Here is a 22,248-nt window from a genome sequence, read left to right as displayed (position 1 = left end):
ACTAAATCCTTAGAGTGACACCACCTAAGTAAGGATCATGTGGTTGTCCTTTTGTCCTATGGCTAGCACCTAGCTGGCATCGTATCAGGTATGGCTGGAAAGCAAAAGGGAAGCCAGTCAGCACTTGCTACATCCTGGAAAAACATTTGTAGACTGATAGATGCATGAGTGAGCTGATGGGAGGAGAAGACCAGACTTTGCCAAGCCAAAGGCATTCCCTTTGGTTGAGCCCTGTTCTTAGAGGTTCAGAAGGAATCGCATGCCGAGAATATATATTTTTCTCTTTGGACTAGTACTTTTGTCTTGAGAACCACAGGAATGTTGCTTGGCTGGGTAAACAGTTTTGTTCAAATGCTTTTGCGTATTTGTTGCATATGGTCACCTGTCATACTGCAGGATGGAAAAGTTTTATATTTTATATGTAATACTTGGAAGTACTTATAATATATTGGCAAATGGAGAGAAATAAAGAAGTTTGTACTAAATATGCAGCTATAGTGTTTTAAGGCAGGAAGAAGAAACAGTGTTATTCCCACAGAGACTTAGTTGGGATTATAGATCTTTGTTCACAGCATTTGTCTACTGCTAAATTCAGTGAAAACATTCTAGGCTTGTCAAAAAGTAATTTAAATACCAACTGCAATTTGCGTTTTTCCTACCAAAAATATGAACAATGACACAATACAGTTCTTTTGAGTAAAGCAGAGAAAATTCACTGTAATCTTTAAAACTTTTAAATTAGTTGTCATCTTATCCTTTATCTGCCTATCTTGATTGCTGGTAGTTATACTACATGGAGAAATTGTGTGTTGCCAAAGCCTTAAATGACTGAGTTAAGTGGTTACAACCAGAAAAGCTCAGTGGTCATGGATGTTCACATTTCTTACAGTCACAACACCCCACCCTATTATTCCTCCTCAGAATTAAGGGCTTGGTATACAGCTTGGTAGTACTGGCAGATTCTGATACCTACTGGAGCTAAGAAACCTTTGCTACCCAGAGCCAGTTCTTCACAGGAAAAAAACAAATGATGAAAACAATATATACTTTGATTTATTTCTATCCTAAGGGCCTGTTTGGGGTCCAATACTTAGCTGTAAAGGGTCTTAGCAATAGACGCTAATTTCACAGGCCCATGGGGAGAGGAATTTGGAATGTTCCTATTGCAAGTGACCAGCTAAGGCCTTGATCACATTTCATATCGGTAGGCAAAGTGAATTATTATTAATAGCTGACTCTTGTCATTGGCCAGAATTACAGGACCATGAGTCAGTTGCCAGAGTTTTATAGAGCTACCACATTTAATAGTGTTAAAATTTAAATGTTAAAATTATCTGAGTTACATAATTTGAGTGTATTTTTGCCCATCTATGGATGCTATAAATGGTAATACTGCAATTATATTAACTCCAGAATTTCCTAAGTTAACTCCAGGTCTTAAGTGGGGTGGTGGTGGGGGGAGGGGAGAAGTTTGAGGAAATAAGCCTTTCTAGTTTGAATGAACAAATGAATGAATGTGTGTATAATCAACTCTCGATAAAATCTGGTTGGTAAATGAGCAAATCTGGAGGTTGTCAGAGTATATATCTTTTTTTCCCTGATACTGCTTTTACTCACTCTTCCTTTTACTGTCAACTGATTTTCCATTACTGTCTATTGATTTTTGACGATAAAATTTTGTCTTTCAACTCAACACTAATGAGAGAAAGGTAAACCTGGGTAGGGGCTGGTAGGAGTGGTGAGGATTGGTCAAATTGTGGCTTTCTTTTGACATTTGATTGAGAGTTGATTGTAAGGTGTGCATTTTAATGGACTTCTTTATTTTCCAAATACCGTTTCTGTAAACCTCTCTGACCTTGATGCACGTCGCTTTTGAGATCACCCTTCCTCCACTTCTTTTTTCCACCTAACTGCTCTCCTTATTTTCTCTCTCTTCCTTTATTCTTATGTAGGCCTGACCAAAGATGGCAGTAATGAAAATATTGATTCTCTTGAGGAAGTCCTTAATATTTTAGCAGAGGAAAGTTCAGATTGGTTTTATGGTTTCCTCTCATTTCTCTATGATATAATGACTCCTTTTGAAATGCTAGAAGAAGAAGAAGAAGAAAGCGAAACCGCAGATGGTGTTGATGGTACGTCACAGAATGAAGGGGTTCAGGGAAAGACTTGTGTCATATTGGATTTACATAACCAGTAACCTTGATTCAGGGACTGAAGTCATTGGCTAATGAACACCTGAAGCAGCCTCCTTTTTCTTTTCTTTCCTTGGCTTATGTAGGGCTTAATGTGCGGTGGGGCGGTTGTGATCTTACCGTGCAAGTCAACCATGTGATCTTGCCCAGTACAGCTACTAGCTAGTCCCTTGCTCCCTCAGCTCCCCCAACTTCTATTGAAGAAAATGGTACTCCTCATTCTTGTAGTCAGCTACAAAGTACACTGAAAATGATGTTCTTGGTGGTATAATTGGTTTCTGTATCGTTTTGTTTCAACTCATGTATTCACTGAACTAAATTTGGACACTTAACAGCAAATTGTGTTGTGGTTAACCCTTGATGCTTGTCTTTCTAACACACTATTAATTACGATGATTCTAATGGATTTCATTATAAAAATATTTCTGGCATGATTTTTAAGTTAAATACTTCTCTGTTCTTTAACATGACTGATGTATAAAATGATGGTTCTTTACTAAGCTGATATTTTTTATTGTAATTTGTTTAGGTTTGTCAGATAGGTTCATACAAATTTCTATGTAAAATTCTGTGTTAATGGTGCTTTTAAAATAATTTAAAAATAACTCCATGTTTTTGCCTTAGAGTAAGTTAACTTACTGTTTTCAGATAGTAGCATGACATATTTCTGTCTATGAAAGCAAAATTTATTTAAATTTTATTTCCAAATATACATCCAGAGAAAGTAATTTGTATTTTTTTTAAAGTAGGCATATTACACAAGAGGGGACATGTGAATATGTATCTTAATGTTGTACATATTAAAATTATTCATCCTAAATAAGTCTTTTTCCATTTTTTCCTTCATTAACTTATTAATTGGATATTGATTTTGGCTTAGATATAATGTGATTTTTAGAATTATAAACTTATTGAAGTGGTAATTCCATTTAGGGCAGTAAACTTTTCCCATTAGAAAACCTTAAAAACATATTTGAATCAATTTCTTTAAAAATGAGTTTGCTTCAATAGTAACAAAAACAGTTGTAGCAGCTATATACAAAATGCATTTCTTAAAATGAGATTTCATCAGTTTCCCCTCAAGCAAAGCTCTTCTAGGGATAAGGAAGATAAGGAAAGGGATGTTACTTTTTGAAGGAGTGATGTTCCATGGTTTTAAATCTCTTCCAGCTTCTCTAAGATTTTACTTAGTGTTAGTTTGTCAGAGAGCTAAAAATTTGAAAATGCTTGCACTTCTTCACATTTTATTTAACTATAATTTCTACTTTTCAAATATTTCTTGTCTTCTATATCTAATCAAATTACTTTCAATAAGTGTATCATTCATCCATTTATTCTGAGGGGACTATGACAAATTTAAATTGTTAGAAATTACTCTTGTAGGCTGTCATAGTAACAGCCTGAAAGTAGCAGCCTCAAGTCAGCACGGGACATCCATCCCCCCTGCCCACCATTTACCTGTATCTGCAAATACTGTCCAATTTGCTAATCTTATTAAAAAGCAAACATTCTGTAGCTACTTTTGGATGTGGATATACACACTGGACAATAATCTCTTAAAGTTTAAATGACTATTAAAGCTCTAATTTGTCTTGCCCACACTAATGGGCAAATATGTTTTATTCTGTTAATGCAGAAGATAGCTGTTAAAGCTTCTGTTTTCAAATATTCAAGGACCTCAGTTAAGCTGTCACTTAGTAGCATGTTCTGCAACAAATGAGTATCATTCAGTAATGTTCCTTCTGAAAATTTATTCAGTCTTTGTATTTATTGTGTCTTCTGCTTTCATACTTGGGTACTATGAAATATCAAAGTTTATTAGGTTTAAATTCTAAAGGAATCTTCAGCCCCACTCAATGAAATTCACCCAGCCTAATTTCCGGGATATACTTTTTAAAGCAATCTTATTTGTTAACGTGTTGTTACTACTAACACTAGAAGATATTCGATTAATTGATAAGAAGTAAATAATTAAATTTTGTGTTAAAAATGTTTGAAATTATTAAATTTTCATCAGGCTTTATTTGCCATACTAATGCATATTTTATGTACAGAAATTAATTATGCTTTATTTTTGTAAGTGAAAAACAAGAATGTGGGATAAAAATTCGCTGCTTATTTTGTACCACCTCTCATTAGTTCCTCTGAAAGCCTCTGATGAAGGTGACACCCAGGTAGCTGACAAACCCCTGACTTCTGTGACTCCTGTCAACTTGTGCCTAAGGCTTGTGTGTGTGTGTGTGTGAGATAAAATAAAGGTGTTTGCCAAACTGCGCTATAAAGTATCTCGAAGCTGAACAAAATTACTTCACCTTAGTTTGATTTATTATGTATTGCTAAAATTCTTAATTTTCTAAGCGTGTATTTTCTGACTTTGTTTCATAATATAAGTCTTTTCCTACCTCATTTCTTTTAAACTTAAGAACTAAATTAAGGTAAAATCGTATCCCGTTAATTTGAATATTTATATAGTTATGGAATTTTAAGTTATACTGTATTTACTTTACCTTTTCAGAGTTGAGAAACTCTGTGGAACAGGCTCCGTGTTGAGATATAGTGTTGTCTCCTCAGAGTCACTGTTCCGGCTTCTTCGGATGCGCTGACATTTGTCCGATTGCAAAGGCGCTGGGTTCTCCGGAGTTTGGCACAAAAACAAGACAGCAGCACTTTGGGGATTCTTTTCAGCCCTTTAGCTTCCTTCAGCCTGCCTTGCTTTGGGACATGAGTGGTGGGTATAAGTCAGTTGGGGAAGTGTCTTCTGGGTGCCAATTTTACCCAGTCCTGAGGCGTGGCTGTCAGCCTGCTGCCCTGGGAATCCTCCAGACGCCTCAGTGCTGAGGACATATGGAATAGTGGGCTGTCCTGCTTTTTCATCTTGTCCTTGATTCTTTCTTTATTCTAGAAATTACCTCCCTGTCTTATAGAGCTGTATCCAGACATGAAAGAAGGACTATTTTCTGTTTGAATTGTTTTTATTTAGTTAGATAGAACAGATTGTTTGTTTACCCTGATGTTTGTGACTTAGAAGAATTATCAAAAAATTAGATCTAGCACAGCCAGTTATTCTTAATTTGGTCACTTGGCAGTTAACTTTTTGGGAATTGATGCTTCATGACCCTTTCTAAATAATCCGCTGGGCTAGCTCCTTAAGTCTATAAAACATACAAGAAATTTTCTGTGATTTGGCTGTGGAATCTTTGATCACAATGCATATTTGGAATACTTAAAGAAACTCAGTGACCCAGACTTTATATTCATAAGTTAAATGATGGAACCAGTATTCAGAATTCACTGCCTTTGTTATTTGTTGAGATGACCCTGTAATACTTAGGAGTTAGATATTAAGTAGTTTGCAGACTCCTTGAAACTAGGAACCAGATCTTCGGTTTTATTTGAATTCCCCTTCAATGTGAAGCCCTGCGTGTGATATTCATTAATATCATATGAATAATGTCATATGCTGGTGTGGGTCCTGATGGATGAGGAGTTACTCCTTGCATAATAAAATACTGAGTTTTTTTTTTTTTTTTAAACTGGTTTAAATAAGTAAAATTATTGGACATATTTTTTGCAATAGAAATGACATTTTGAGTTTCTATAACAAACTAACCTATGCTAACAAAAGTCTTCAGGTGACCTTTCCAATCTCCAATTTGTATTTGAATCTGCATTTTACCTTTTTTTCTCTGTCTCTGGATGTAATCCCTTTCTGCTTATTTAGTCTTTCAGTTTTCTTATGTTCTGATCCTCCGTTCCCCACTTACTGTAGAGGGTTGGTGGGTTTGTAGCTTTTTCTTCTTCTTTTTTTAATCTGTACTATATTATTACGTCTATTTAAAAATAAAAAAGAAATTAGTGTAGTGTCCTGACATGCATTTTACTAAGAGTAGACATCCATTCTAGAGGAACAGTCTGCCTGGCTAACAGGATGGTTACTCAGACATTTAGGGCCTCTTTTTGCTATGTGTAGTCAATGTTGAAATGATTACGATGTTCCAGTATGGGACAGAGGAAGATGAGAAGGCTCAAAGTGACTCACAGGTCTCACCAGACATGGTGAGAGTGGCTGAAATGACCTGAGTATGAAGTGATATCCAGACCAATTCTAGAGCTGTCTGAAAGTCTGAAGTAGCTACTTGTGTATGTGTAATGCAGCCAGTCTTCTAAAATCATGTCTGTTGCATGTGGTGTAACCACAGATCTATCCATTGGCTTAATGGTTCAAACATTTTAATTTCATAGAGAACATTTGATTTTGAAAATGTGGAATGGTGGCCTGAGGCAGTTGCCAAAATAGCATAAATTTCCTTTAGGCAACTCTCTTATGTTCTAAGGGAAGAATGTAAAACCTTTTTCCTAATTTCTGTGTAAGAATTCCCAAATAGTTGCCAGAGCTATTAACTATCATCACTTTAAATACTTACATCAAAATAAGTATAAAAGGACGAAAAGAAAGTAAATAGCATGGCAGTTGTTTTTCAGCATGTATTTTAAGCACATCCTAATGCTGCTTTGATTATTTCTTAAATTAGAATGTATTCTATTAATTAAAAACAACTTTTGTCTGAATGGATTAAGAAATACCAAGATGTTTCCATTTTTGCTCGAATTGATAGAATTTTCTTCATACTACTTGGAAACTATTTCTGAAGAGCCTTTGTGTTGTCATGAATTTTATTGATTAGTGGAATGTTCCCTTTTTTTCTTTTTTTTCCCTAGACATTAGCTATGGTAGTAAAGATAGAAAAGGAGAAAAGTAGCACATGCTGTGGCATTTTGGCACTGTAGGGAGAATCTACATCAACCAAAGTTACAAATGATAAGAATTTAATTCTGTCAAGAATTAGGAAGAATAGAAAGGTGGCCCTTTCGTACCTGCCTTGTGGTTTTCCCTTAAGTCCACTTCTCTAATTCCCACAAACTAATATATTTTCCCCTCTACGTGCTGTCACTAATCTTGGATTACCACTGACCCCTTTCTCCGTTACTGTATTTCCGATTGTTGCTGGGGAAAAAAAAAATCTGCTATAAAGTTACCTGTACTGAGCCTCTGTCGGGGGCATGCTGCTCCAACAATTTCCCTTGTTAGCAGTCATTTTAAACTTTTCCTCAACCTTCCTTCTTCCAGGGTCATTTTATTCCTCTGTAGAGATGATTTTGCTTTCTGCTTTCCTAAGATAATCTAGTGTGCCTTCATTCCATTATTTTCTTCTCTCTTCCCTTTACAACGTTACTATCTCAGGATTTTTTTGAGCTATTGTTTCTTCTCTCATTCACTCATCGTTTTTTCAGACACTGCATCCTCTGGTTTCCAAAGCTAGCCCTTTCCACTGAGCCTGTACCTCCTCCTGACCTCATCACCTCTCTCCTGTTATGAACTTAGCTTCTTTTTCTTACAGACATGCCTGCGTTTCCTCGACCTTCAAAACAAAACCCTGGTAAAATTCTTCAAACTTTTTCCTTCTCTGTCCCCCTCAGAATCTAGGGAAACTCGATATATGATCAGTTTTCTTCTAAGGAAATGAGGAAGGCTGATGTGAGCACCCTAGATTTTTGGTCACCTTTCCTTCCACCTATGTTTTCTCATCACTGTGGCATGACTGCCTTCTCTACTGCTTGTAAAACTGTATTCTGAAGAACCTTAGAGGATATTTAGTAACTAACATAATAAAATAGTGCCCTTATCCTAAAACTTTGTTCATGCCTTCCTTCCTAAAACTGATCATTTCACTTTAAAAAAAAAAAAACACATTTCCTTTTTTTAAAAATTTAATTTCATTTTATTTTAAGTTCCGGGATGCAAAAAAAAAAATTTTTTTTTCTTTACTCTCTTTTTGTTTCATTGTTACTTAGGGACTCCTTTGTTAACTGTTTTTGGTGGTATACTTTTTTCATGTCTATATGCTTTTCTTCATAAACTGAATGTAATAATTGTTTAAATTATTAGCTTGGTCCTTGTTATGTCAAAAATATTGAAAAATTATTGGCTATGTTTTTAAGTTCAGAAAAGCATAAGATGATCCTTTGGAGTTTTATATCGTGCATCGCACTTTGTTCACGTGTTCATTTGTGTCACTGTAAGGATTTATACCCAAACCAAGAAAGTTTAAAATAAAGCACAGCACTGTTTATTTTTATATGTTTCACTAATCTGATGCTAATCTAATATTTTGGTTTATTCATGACGAAAGTTAACTCTAGTCTTTTCATCCATATAGCTCTTTTTACCTAGATCATAACAGTGGGGGTAGGGAGAGGGCAGTCTGGGTTTCCTCACTCTGCTTTTTAATAGGAAAATCTGAATCTGCTGTGGGAGAACATGCAGGAGTCAGGAGGGGAACATAGCGGTACTAGTAGTATAAGTATATTTTAATGTTTTATGCTAATGTGTTTTACACCTTTGATACTACTCATATTTAAAAGTGGGTATTACAAGAATAGTTTTGATATTTTATTCTGAAATAAACTTTAGTGGAGAGTGATTGGAAATAGCACTCATTATTACTGGGTGATACACTGGTTTTGGCAGAGGTTAGGAAAGAATCAAGTTTTGTCTGGGAAAAATAATTTTTAAACACATGGGAATAAGTACTGATTATGGTTATCTATGTATTTCATGTAAGTGGACAAATATAACCATAGTCACTTGTTTCCGTTTTTATGTTGTCAATGGTAAGAGATACTAATACATTTTTGAAGAATATTGACATTTCAACCAAAATAAATTACCATTCTCAAATGGATGACCTCAACTGATAGATACAAATTGCTATCAATAGTGAAAGGGGAGTTTTGAACAGTATAATAGTACAAACGTCTAATACTGAAAGTAGAAGTTTTGAGAAATGTACAAAGTGGGTTTTACAATTTACAGCTGGAAAAATGTCAGATGGCTTTGGGGACTTTCTTATCACCACACCTTAGACCTTCATTCTTTAGTGACAGGCTAAAGGCCACCATTCCTGAGGAGATGAACACTACATTGCACCTCCAACCCTAATGTGCCTAAGAAATGGATTGGCAACTTGGAATGGAACTTTACAAAGTTTGCCAGTACATAGCGTAAACCAGCCTTTATGTGACTGAGAGAGAGAATTGGGAAGATCAGTTCATTGGGATGCTAAGTACAGCCTGGTTGGAATAAGAGTTAGAGGTATATTGTTAGAGACTCAAAAATAAATCTATTAGCAGAACTTTCATTTGCCAAGAGAGGAAATAGAAAGCTATTGCAAAGTTTTTAGAGTGAAAAATGTAAAATGTATGTACATAATACTGTCATTCTTACTTACTCATATAATTTTTTAAAAGACAATGCGAACTGGTGGAAGAGCAGTGATTGTTCAAACAGTAAAGATGAACTCTATCAAAATATGCTATCCTTTTTTGAATGGCAAATGTGATTGAGTAGTGAAGTAAGGTCCTTGGTCCTTCACTCTAGTACTTTTAATTGATCATCTGTGACCCAAGTGGAAGTCTGTCACTGAATAGAAAATGCCATTTCCAGTGGCAATTAAGTATTTCTAATGCCAACAATTCTTAAAGATCTAAGCCAAATTGTGAAGTTTGTTAAATCATAGGCCAATTATAACGCATTTATCTGTTAAAGACAGTGAAAGGAAGGCTTTAAAGTGACAAATAAGAGAGATATTGGAGTATTTTTTAATGATGAATTTAAGTAACTTAACATATTTTATAGTGGCATTGATTTTACCTATTTAATAGACACTTATTTTTGAATTCCCTTAAATTTTCTGTTTATAACCTATTTTCATCTTGTAAATATCAACAGAAGGACCCAGTGGGGTAGCCAAGAGAAAAACTAAGGCTAAAGGTATTTTCATTTTTTCAAATTAGCCTTGAGTGAATCGAGTTTAATGTTTGAAAATGCATGACATTTTCTGGGAATGTTAATATTGCTGCTAATGCTAAACATTATTGCTTTTGAGTCTTGCTTGGGTGCAACTTTAGGTTATAAGTAGTTTTATCAGGATTTCATCAAAGGATTTTCTGCTTCAAGCCTATAATTTTAAGTCATTATCTTTTCATGTTATCAAAGCTTTGTAACAGTCTTTAAATTAAGAATGTATATATTATACAAATATCGTGTTATATTTGTTATGATGTATATATTAAATTTACATGTACACATCTTACCTTGTTCCCTAAAACCTTTCTTACTTTGGTTTTTTTGAATTACTTTTGGGAAAAAAAGATGAAGTCTTCAGTAATTGTTTTTATTTCTCCAAAAGCTCTCATGACACTCTGTCTTAGAGCACAGTGAAAGCTAGTGTGATTCAAATGTGTAGTTTTCAGTAAAATGAAAACGTGAATGTATAATGTAGAACCCTACATTACATTGACATAGAATTTGCTGTGTTTGATATTTTAATTCATTAAAAATTATTGGCCGGGCACGGTGGCTCACACCTGTAATCCCAGCCCTTTGGGAAGCCGAGGCGTGTGGATCACGAGGTCAGGAATTCGAGACAAGCCTGAGCAATATGGTGAAACCCTGTCTTAACTGAAAATACAAAAATTGGCTGGACTTGGTGGCAGGCACCTGTAATCCCAGCTACTCAGGAGGCTGAGGCAGGAGAGTAGCTTGAACCCGGGAGGCAGAGGTTGCAGTGAGCTGAGATTGCGCCATTGCACTCCAGCCTGGGCAACAGAGTGAGACGCTGTCTCAAAAAAATAATAATAATAAATAAGTTATTATACCTGTCAGCCATTTGTAGACTAACAGCTCAATATTACAGCCTGACTTTATATGCCAGTGGTTATTCTTGTTCATATGTTAGTAGTCATATTCTTTGTGGGTAGAGGCATGGGGGATGTGCATGTTTTTCTTTATAAGCCTGTGATATTCTTGTGATCATTTCATGGGCTTGGCATATTGTTTGTAGTTTGTTTTTTTGGTGAAATATGAACAGATGAGACTTACTGTGTGATTCACAGGGTTTTGTGATTTATATTTTAAGATCAGGAACTTTTAATGGTTTAACCTCCTATCTCTTCTGAATAATTTCTGGGGATGAAAACAATTTTCACCATCTTATTTTTATATAAATAATGGTGAAACAAATGGACAATAAAATGTTTTACTTCTTGATCTAGAGAAGCAAATTAAACATTAAAGACTGAATTTTTTAAAAGCAGTTTTCAGAATAAGACACGATAGCATTGCACATCCATTTTATACTTTTGCAATGCCAGTGTCTATGTTACTATCCAAACAGCACTGAAGTAGAATGAAGACTCAGCATGATCCTGAATGAATACTATTCTGTATTCTTAAAAGACTATAATAAGGTTTTTTAGGAAGAACTGAAGAATCTCCTGGTTGATCACCAGGAAATTCAATTAATGGAGAAACCCTATGTGGTGTTTTTGTTTGTTAATCAAGGTTTTATTAGACAGCCTAGAAAGATACAGTACTTTTAGTGAGCACTGCAAATCTAATGCTCATTTTGAATACCATTTGTGCTGTGTAAGTTTTATGTGATTTTGATGGGCAAAAACATCTTTCACATTTTATTATATTAAAGAAATATTTCATTTTCTTTGTTTCTGCTTAAATGTGGCATTGTTTCTGCTTAAATGTGGCATTGCAAACACCTTACCTTATGATTTCTTCATGAGAGTACAAACAGATGAAATTCAGAGCTTTTGCTAACTGCTTTATCACCATGTAAAGCAAGTTGAAAGCAATACCTTCCATGAGATTTGGAATTAGCTGTGTGTTTCATTTAATTGCTCTCTCAACCCTATGAACTAGAAGACGTGTGTTAGCTTGAGTGGTTCTATGTGAATTAACAGGGAAATCATACTTAAAGGAATACTGATTTCATGATGAATATAAGCAGAAAGGGAATTCTAATTTTTCCTTTTAAATACTACAGATAATGATTTAAAAATGTCATACACATGACAATTTTTTGCCTAGTTAACTAAGAAAATGAAATTATATTTAAAGCTATTTACATATATTTGTCTTCAGAGAAGCACGTGTATTTTAAGGACATATGTTTTTGTTTGAGCTAAACATTTTAAATTATCTTTGTATATATTCTTACAAATTATGAAAAATTTGTTCTTACGTTGCCAGTGTTCCTTTAATTATAATTACAAAGTGTGAGTTAATACTTTGTGTAAAGTACTGCCTTCGTGGTGCACTCAGTTTTATAATATTGCATGTTAATGTTTTAAGACAAGGCATACTGTATTTCAAGAGGGAAAATATGACAAGCTTCTAGCATTTTTTAATAGTTGATATTTTATAGAGATTTGCATCTATTTTTAGCCACCATAAAGACTAGTGAATTAAAGTAACTTTCTGAATGTGCATTTCCTGTGTGTGGAGAGATAAAAAGAGAATACCTTTTCACTAACTTCCTGTTCTGTGATTAAGAGATCCTGTCAATAAACATTTTTTCCTTTAATTGGAAAATCTGAAAGTTAAAGAACTCACTAAAGAAGAGCTCAAGAAGGAGAAAGAGAAACCTGAGTCAAGGAAGGAAAGTAAGAATGAAGAGAGAAGAAAGGGGAAGAAAGAGGATGTCCGAAAGGATAAGAAAATTGCTGCTGCAGACCTATCCAGGAAGGAGTCTCCTAAGGGGAAAAAGGACAGAGAAAAAGAGAAAGTGGACCTAGAAAAAAGTGCTAAAACCAAGGAAAATAGGAAAAAATCAACAAATATAAAGGATGTTTCTAGTAAAATGGCATCCAGAGACAAAGACGACAGAAAGGAAAGTAGAAGTTCTACTAGATATGCACACTTAACAAAGGGAAATACCCAGAAAAGAAACTACTAAAACTCTGGCATCATCATCCCAGAACATGGTCATGTTCCAGATTGCAATTTGTTACAAAAAAGCATGGAAAATGTAATATTGCTCTGATTGGTGAGGGTGTGTAAATTAGCCATTGAATGTATCATTGGTGCTCAGCAAGTAAATTACCTGAAATTTAAATATACCGTCTCATGCTTCTAAATGTAAAAACATTTTAAAAATGTCATAGAATATGATGTAATAACTTCTATTTGTTGATCATGTATTCAGACAAATGTGTATGTATCATGAATTTTTATGGATTAATATATTGAATACTTTCATTGACGTTAAATAAGAATATTAAGATTTTAAATGTTATTTCTATGCATAATGCCTTGTAACTTTTTCAAGTGTGCTAAATACTCAGGGAGATGGATTTGCTCGTTGTTTTCTTCCCTCCTTCCCCTTCCTGCTTCCCTGTTTTTCTCTTTCGTGGGCACCTCCCCAGGCTCATGTGCCACCACCTTCCCTCCTCTCCAGCCCTCCCAGCCCTCCCTCAGCCTTTCAGGGGGCCGTTCCTCAGGCTTTTCATGGATTCTCCTTCCACTTTTCCCTCTTATCTCCCCTTTTCTAGTCTCCCTCACCAAGTCTTTTACTCTCTCCTTTCCTTCACTCCTCACCTCACCGCTGCCCCTCACTCCTGCATGCTTCTCACTCCTGACCTCCCTACAACAACCCCACCCTTCTCCCATCATCCAGCACATACTTAGTGCTTACCATGTACCACATACACTGCTCCGAGAACTCTGGCCATAACCGTGAATAAAGGGGAGAGTTGTATTTAGAAGAACAATTTCAGAACACTTTTATTTATGATACCTTTATAGTCTTAGAATAACTATAGAAAGGTTTTAATTATTTCAGATTAGGATGTACTTTCATTTTATATCACACTTTTTTTCCATTATTTTGGTTGAATGGCATACATTTTTCATATTTGTGTCATTATTGTTTACCATTTCTAAGGAATTGCAAATGTAATCTCTTCACTAGAGATCAGAATTTAGTACCTCAGAAAACATTTAATATAAAAGTGAAGTTTTAGTGAGAAATTAATTCTACAAATGGTTTTGTACTATTCTATGCCTCAAATATTAAATATCTAATTGTGACTACTGTGAAATGCAGTTAATTGATAATGATAAAATCTCTGTGGTAGCATTTTTGATTTTCTTAATGTTAACCTTATTAACAACAGAATCAAAAATGCTACCACAAAGATTTTATTTTTTAAAACATATTTATTTACTTTTTTGTGAAGATGTTAAAAACGAGATTTTTGACCTAATCAAAGATATTTCAACTCAGAAATGAGTATGTTTAAGTGTAAATATTTCTAAATGTATTGTACACCTTTTTCTTAGGTTAACGCCTTTTACTATTTAAAGTCAAATACTTTACGACATTTAGTTGACAGAAATTTCAACTCAATAGAATTATAAAACAGAGAAGAAATCCTAGAGAATATCTGATATCTCTAATATAATCCTGTTATTTTATTGCTTAAAAATTGAGGCCTGAAGATATTGTAAACTGATAACTTGGAGTTTTATGTTTTGATTAGTCAGGATTTTGCCATTTTTACACATTACAAGAACATAGTAAACCAAAAAGGGAATTTTACAGCTGCTTTGTTTGGCAGATACAGGGCACTAACTTCAGATGACTAGATCCCAAGTCTAGACCTGGAATCAGAGTTCTTTTTCCTCTTAGCTCACTTCCTAAGTCTTAACTATGCTGGTTTCTGCCTGACTTATTCTATTTGGAGATGCTACCACTTGATAACCAAGATGGCCCTCAGCAGGCTCCAGACCAGTCTTTCTAACTTTTACCAACCCCAATGCAGATGGCTCTGGGACAGAGAATTCCAGTTGGCCTGGTTAGGCCTGGTGAACATCTGGGACCATTTTTGTAGTTGAGGATGGTGATTCTTCCCAGGCGCACACCTGTGCACAAAGCTTTGGAATGGGAGTTGAGTGGGTCCCACTCAAACTTCATCAAACGTAGGGCTTCTGGGACAAGAAAGTGAGGCTTTGAGAACCGGATAGAAGAAGCAGAACATGTCCCCCAGGCATATGAAAGTTACACGATTCTCAAACCATATCCCCGTGTTAGATCTTTTCTCCTGAGATAAATGGAATGTTTTTTTAAAACTTATGTACAAAATTTTAAGTGCTGTCTTCGCTAAAGATTTTTTGTTCTGTCTTGAAGAAGGGCAAACAATTATAAGTGAATTTGTTGAGAGCATTCTGGTAATTTTTACCTTAGTTTTTAAGTTCAATGGCTATGTGGCAGAAAATACATAAATACTAAATTCTAAACAAATGAGTGAAAATATTTTGGAATAACCTAATCATCAAAAGCACATAAGAATTGTCTATTGCTATTTAGTAAAGTACTTTGAAATGTTTTGGCTATCTCATTGATTTTTCCTTTGACTGTTAGCTCAAGAATTGAAACACCTCAACTAAAACATTTAAAGATCCTTTAAAAGCACTTGTAGACTAGAACTTGATTTATTTTTTCCCTTCTCTCTTCTTTTTCCCTTTCCTTCTCTTTTCTTTCTTTTTGTAAATGTTTTAACTAACTTTTATTGAAGTTGAAGTCACACTTTATCCAACTGCATGAACATTTAAGCTTCAACTAAAAACAAGCTTTCAGTCATGATTAGTGGGTTAAAATCATGCTTGCACTCTCAGTTTTACACTTTTTATTCAGTAGGTTGTTATTTCTGTATTGTTTGCTTCATATTGTCTTCTAAGTATAATTAAAACCAGAAAGGTTACCTTTTTAAATAAGCCAGCTACAACAGGGACAAAAAATTCACAATACTAAGTAGTTGGGAGTCAGAAGCTGTTTTTGGGAAGACCTGAAAAGGGAAAATTAAGTACTAAAAATGTAAGTTTATTTTGCCATATCCCTAACAACATTTGATTTAAATTATATTGTGACTTGATACTTACAAATCTTTTAAATGACATTATTGGCATATTTTTCTTAAACTTTGTAAGAAAAAGATAACATTTCACATTTTAGTAGCACAATCATTGTGAAGAGATCGTCAATTTTGTGAAAATATTTGAGTGCCAATCAATTTTTCCAGGATGATCTTCTATCCTTTAATATTTAGATACTTCCTTTTGAAGCACTTACATCATCATCGAATTTTTTTGTCATTTGTTGTGTCATCTAATTTCTGTTTCATTTTCTAATGGCTTCATATGTGAATGAATTTTAGTTATTCCTAACATCAATGGTAGTCACTGTTTTGAATTTTTTTTTTTTAAACAAGACTTTCAATTTTACTTTATAGGTAATTTGCATTGTATATAGATGATCCTCTCAAAATTTCACAATGAGAGACTGATGAAATTGATATAAATCCATCAGCATGAACACTTAAATTAATCCAGAGGACTACTTAAGTTAATTCTGTTGGTGGTTGCTTTATTGAGAATATTTTGTATTATGACCTGCTTAGCTATGCAAGTTTGTAACTTCAGAGGTCCTCATAATGATACTTGGATAATAAAGATTCCCCATAGACACTTCCATTGAAAAAGAAAGGAAGTAAACAAGTATCATTTTTCATTTGAAATGTTTTAAGTTAACTGTAATGTTATTGTCCATGAAATGGATCTGGTGACTTAGGCTCTATCTCCTGACATTGATTTCTTTCTCCTGTGTCCGCAATTATTTCTTCTCCTGTTAATGCCCACTGGTAATAATTCTCAAAATCGATTGCTCAGAATATTCCATTGTAAAATGCATCTTGGAAATGGTTGTTTTCCTCATTTGTAAATTGAAGACAATGCCTGTTCCTCAAGGTGGTTGTGAGAACCAGTCAATATTGCATATGTGTAAACAGCCAGCACATGGTTGGGCAGTCAGTTTTCCTTTATCATTGGTAGAATAAGATTAATAATACTCAACCAAAATGTCTCAGTCAGGGGTTAAAAACTTGGAAGCACTGAAACTGTGCTTCCTATTCCTACTTAGGTCAACAGATTGCAAAACAAATATTTAAGTCCTTTATCCTTTGTAATGAATGTGTCTTTGTGAAATGAGTATAGTGGAACCTGATTTATTCTACTGCGATCATTGAGGGGGCAAATGCAAATAATTATAAATGTCGCACATGAGTGAAGCCGTAAGAATGCTTAATTTTTAAAAGAATATTGTGACAACATGAAAACACAAGATATAAAGGCTAGAAAAAAAGTTATGAAATAAACTATAGCCTTAAGTATATGGTACAATCGAGAAGCCTAATAACCAGCCTAATTGTGAAAAAGCTTACATTTGTTTTGTATTCAGAGCACATTTTTCCATAGATGAGATTTTATGGTCTTCAGAGATTTTTTTTTTTACTCTGGTCCACAAAAATTGATTTAATTCTAATATCCAGTTCTGCAAGTCTCATTGTAACTATGTTTCTATGGAAAATGCATTTATCATTCTGCCTTCGGATATTAGGAATATATTTAATTTTACTTTTGAATGTTCTCCAGAATTTCTTTGGTTACATCCATGGTGTTAAATTCATTCAGATACCTTACATGGACAAAAATCATGGATTGGCTCACATAATTGTAAAGCCCAGGAGTAGTTTTGGCTTTTTTCTTTTGTTATGCTGGATCTAGGTGCTCGAACAATGTTCTCAACCTACATCTGTCTATGGACCCTCAGGAATGTTGGCTTTCTTCTCAGGCAGAGTCTTGTATACTCATCTTCAACCCTACTCCTTATGGGGTGGGAGATAAGAAAGCTGTGATTGGTGACACCCTGGGATATGTGAGTGCCCACTTTTAAACTGTTGGGTAAAGAAAAATTGGATTCCCCTAAGGAAGTTAGTGTGTTTTTACCAGAAGGAGGAGGAATTGGTGCACTGAAAGCAGGCAGATGATGGAATTTGTTTCCCCTTTTTCTACCCATCCCATTCCTACTTCTCCCCCTGCCCAAATACAGAGAGGTGAATAGGATGGGACAAAATAGGTATTTCAAAATAAGAAGCTGTGGAGCTAAACATTGGGTACTCATGGGCATAAAGAAGGAAACAGGAGACACTAGAACTTCTAGAGAGGGGAGAGAAGAAGGGCGACAAGGGTTGAAAAACTAACTATAGGATACTATGCTCATTACCTGAGTGATGGAATCATTCATATTCTAAATTTCAATATCACACAATATACCCATGCAGCAAACTTGCACGTGCTCCTTGAATCTAAATATTAAGTTGAAGTTATATTTAAAAATTAAAAAAAAAAAGCTAGGGAGAAGAGAGAGATCTTATTCCAAACAATTATTGGTCAACAATAGTTTTAGACCATTGAAAGAATATAAGAGAATGTTGACCTGATAATAAATATTGCCATTTAGATGTCAGGTGATAAAGTTTATTTTGTTGTTAAGCTCTCTCCATTTAGCCCCATTCAGTTTAAAAGGAAAGTTTTTGTGTTTAGGAAACTAGAGGATGGGTGATATGTAGCAGACCCATAAGGTTATTTTCATGAAAAACCTAGCTTGGGCTAATCTGAAAGATTCCTCAATAACAGTCTTTAGTGTCTTATCCTTTCTTCTCCATTTGCCTAAGAATATAATTGTATAAGCTGGATGTTTATTCCTTGGCTATCATTTTTACCTAGGAATCGATTTCTGAAAGAGCTCTGTAAGCCCTACAAAGCAGAAAGTCATCCATTTCTTTTTTCTTTGTTCTCATTTAGTGCCTTATTTGATTTCACTTTGTGTATCTATTTATTGCTCTATGTTAAGTCAGGTATGCATACATCATAGAAGTCTGCCTCTCGTTTCCATCTTCTTTGCCTTATGTATCACTTCTCTTGTGTCCTATTAGAGGGAGATGATCTATGCTTAAAGCTGTTGGGTTATTTTTGATAATTATATAACACCTACATGCGGTGTCTATAGTTCCCATTTATTGATTCAACTAATATTTCTGAGTATCTACAGCATGCTGGGGACTGGGCAAGGCATGGGGGATACAAGAGATTGAGGTGGCTGCAATCCCTCCAGTGAAATGCTACAAAATAAGCAAGGGGCTGAGAGAGAAAGTAATGAGACTGGAACGATTGTCAGTACAGCCCACTAGTCCCTCTGCCTAGAACGTCCTCCTGAATGTGCTCCTGCTCTGTGTGATGGGCTGCCTTTGTCTCTCCCACGGGACCCAGCCCAGTCATCACCTCTGCATTCAGACATCTCTGACCCTCCCAAGGGCTGCACCCCACACACTCCAGTTATCGCACTCATCACCTTGCCTCATTCTTGGACTTTGCTGCCGGACTACGATTTATCTCGAGCACCTATCCTAGTAACTGACACTAATAGGCATTCAATGTTTGTTTGTTGAATGGTGAATATACAAAACAAATTATCTAAAAATATTTCAGGTGTATATATACCGTTGAAGAATATTAGGAAGAAGAAAACCGTGTGTGTGTGTTTTTGAAGAACCCAAAAGATTGTTCAGTAATTGCAGTGTTTTAACTACCTTGGAAGTTGCCTGTGACTGGCAGGGAGGAGGTGTAAAGATTTTTTTTAGAAGAAATAAATGAAATGGTAAATTTTTGGAAAAATACTTATTTAAATTATCTCATTTAATTCTTAAAGCCCTTCTTAGGGGTCCTGTTTTGTCCCCTTTTTGCATTTGTGGAAACCAAAAAGTGTAGCTGCGGTTAACACTGAGATAGAATTCAAATGGAATTCAAAGGCGTCCTGTTGTCCCAGGTGCCTGAACTTACACACCATGCTCAGTTGCATGTCCTTGAACTGTATTTTTCATGATGTTAAAGTGAGTCCACTCTCACCAGTCTTTGTTGAGTCCCTTCATTGGTGCTGAAACCAGGCTCTTGGGAACCTTATTGGCAGTGTTTAATTCTTTTGTAATTTATGTCTGTTTGAAATCTGTCTGTCCAGCTTGGGTTACTTGAAGATGCTTTGGATCTGGAATGGCTCTTACTGCGTATCATGGGGCAGCTTTCAATACCTGGTAGTCTCAGAATTTTGATAATTTCCGAGACTGCTGTTGGTATACTGAGGAAAATCTGTATTCACTGATTACACAAGCCAGGAGCAACAACGAGGATTAACATGGTTACCTAGTATGCATGCCTTTCTGGCGTATTGATTTTCCAGAATATTTCTCAAATTTCCTATACCTATGAGCCTTATTCTTGGGATAAATTGACTTATACTGCTAGACTCCTTGCAATTGAAACAGTACCACTTACCCTGAGCACAGATAACCATACCTGGAGTAACCTGGATTAGTAAGGACACGTTTTCTTTCATCTGTACACCTTTGAATTAGTAAACCAAAGATTAAAACACTAATTTAAAAAAACTTTTTAGCTTTTTAATGGGCTAGGTGTATGAAATTCTATGAAACAAAATAAGTTTATAATTGTTTCCCAGGTTTTGTTGAGGGAGTGGCTTGCTTATAACTCTTACGAGAAGTAAATCCTTTGTGTTCCCTCAAGTTACAGCCCTTGGATCTAGCATCCAGGGCCTTTCTGATATGCACACCTCTCTTGGTGCCTCAGCCACCTTTCTTCTCCTTGGCGCCAAATATGTTCCCAGTTGAGGAATTTCATACAGTCACATGCCTAATGCTATCATTTTGGTTAAGGATAGACTGCATGTATGATAGTGGTCCCATAAGATCATAGTGCCATATTTATACTGTACCTTTTCTGTGTTTAGATACACAAGTACTTTGTGTTACAGTTGTCTGCAGTATTTGGTACAGTACGTGCTGTACAGTTTTGTAGGCTGGGAACAATAGGATATTGCATACTGTCTAGGTGTGTGGCAGACTATACCTTCTAAGTTTGCCTGGGCACACTGCAATGTTCCCACAGTGGTAAAATTTCCTAATGGCACATTTCAACATGTATTTCCACACATTACTCAGAATGTATCGCTGTTGTTAAGCAACACATGACTGAACATGCAGTTCCCTACCTGAAACACACGTGTAACTTATATAGCCATGTCCCTGATTTCCGTCAGGGTCTGTTCACATGTTATCAGTGAGTCCTTTTGCCAAAGTATTATGAATAGTCCCCACCCCCCACTTTTCCCTAATGTGCTCCCTGTTCCGTGTCTTCCCCGTATCATCTGTCCCCATCCAATATACTCTAAATAGTTCATATTTCTTATTTTTTAAATTGCTCTCTCCCCTGGAAGGTAGGTGTGTCGTTTTCATTTACTGTAGAATAATGCCTTGAATTAATAAGTGCTAAATATTTGTTGAATGATTGAATGCAACATACAATTTAGTAAGTTTACAACTACTACATATTTATGGAAAGAAATATATTGATTCTTTCTCATTATGGGCAGCAGTGAATAAAGTAAGCTAATCCTGGGCTTGGGTATTTGTGTCATTTATCATATTTGCTATGAGTGGTTGATTTAAAGTGCTGATTTCATTTGCTTTTCATAGCTTCATTTAATTTTAATTAAAATTTGAGGGGCAATTATATAGTGATTAAATGCAAATGTTTTATAATTTCCACATTTATCTGATGAACCTAAAGAACTAAAACCAAGGTATGTTTTAAGGGAATTAATGTGTTTTCCAAATCATGTTGTGGCCATTGCTGTGGACTGGCAGTATCTATTCACCATACGTAATGACTAGAAGGCAGCTGTGGACACCCTCTTCCCTTGGCAGAGCAGGAATGGAAGTGGGTCCCAGTCCTGATGATTAACACTGAAAAGGAAGACTGCTGGCAGCTTCTGGAAAAGATTTCCTCAAGCCTAAGAAAGAAGCAGAGCAAGAGATGCTCCTTTTGCTTCTGGACATCGCCTTGTCTGAAAAAGAAGCTTGCAGCTGGGGAGCTCTGATTGCCAGCCTGAGGGTGAAGCTTGACCTGCGATGCAGTCAGCCGCCTCCGCACTTCTTGTTTAGTTAGATGATAAATTTCCTTCCTGCTCAACCATTATAAGCTGGCAGTTTGGTAACTGCAGCCCCAGGAACATCAAAACCGACACATCTCATGTCATAACCTAATTTTGAATATTTATTTCATTGCTACATTGTTGCCACTTGTACCTCATAATAAATCCATTTTGAAAACCTTTCCTATGACTGAATTGAGCTTATGTGCATTTACTTTTCTTGATTCATTTTCGCTTGCTTTTTCCCTCAAATTTTAGAACTAAAATGAGTTTGGGTGGCAAAAAGTTTTTTGGAAACACTG

General features: G+C 35.4%; 1 protein-coding gene across 28 annotated transcripts in view; it reads left to right on the top strand.

Moving 5' to 3' along the window:
- ASPH (aspartate beta-hydroxylase) overlaps positions 1–22,248 on the top strand; it is a 228,308-nt gene that overhangs the window by 46,260 nt on the left and 159,800 nt on the right. For 2 of the 28 annotated variants that reach the window (XM_054497408.2, XM_054497409.2), the window contains 2 exons: positions 9,982–10,023; positions 12,648–22,129. The exons of 24 other annotated variants lie outside the window; for them this stretch is intronic. In XM_054497408.2, coding sequence (XP_054353383.1) covers positions 9,982–10,023; positions 12,648–13,003 — 398 coding nt within the window. In that variant the 3' untranslated portion in view covers positions 13,004–22,129. Of the gene's footprint in view, positions 1–1,952; positions 22,130–22,248 lie in introns of those variants that run through there. 2 more of the 28 variants (XR_010127213.1, XM_054497410.2) reach the window with 2 other exon arrangements.

This window comes from Pongo pygmaeus, chromosome 7, assembly GCF_028885625.2.
Source record: "Pongo pygmaeus isolate AG05252 chromosome 7, NHGRI_mPonPyg2-v2.0_pri, whole genome shotgun sequence".
NCBI classification, from domain to species: domain Eukaryota; kingdom Metazoa; phylum Chordata; class Mammalia; order Primates; family Hominidae; genus Pongo; species Pongo pygmaeus.
The sequence above is the reverse complement of the archived record's forward strand: the minus strand, read 5'-3'. Positions and strand labels throughout refer to the sequence as shown.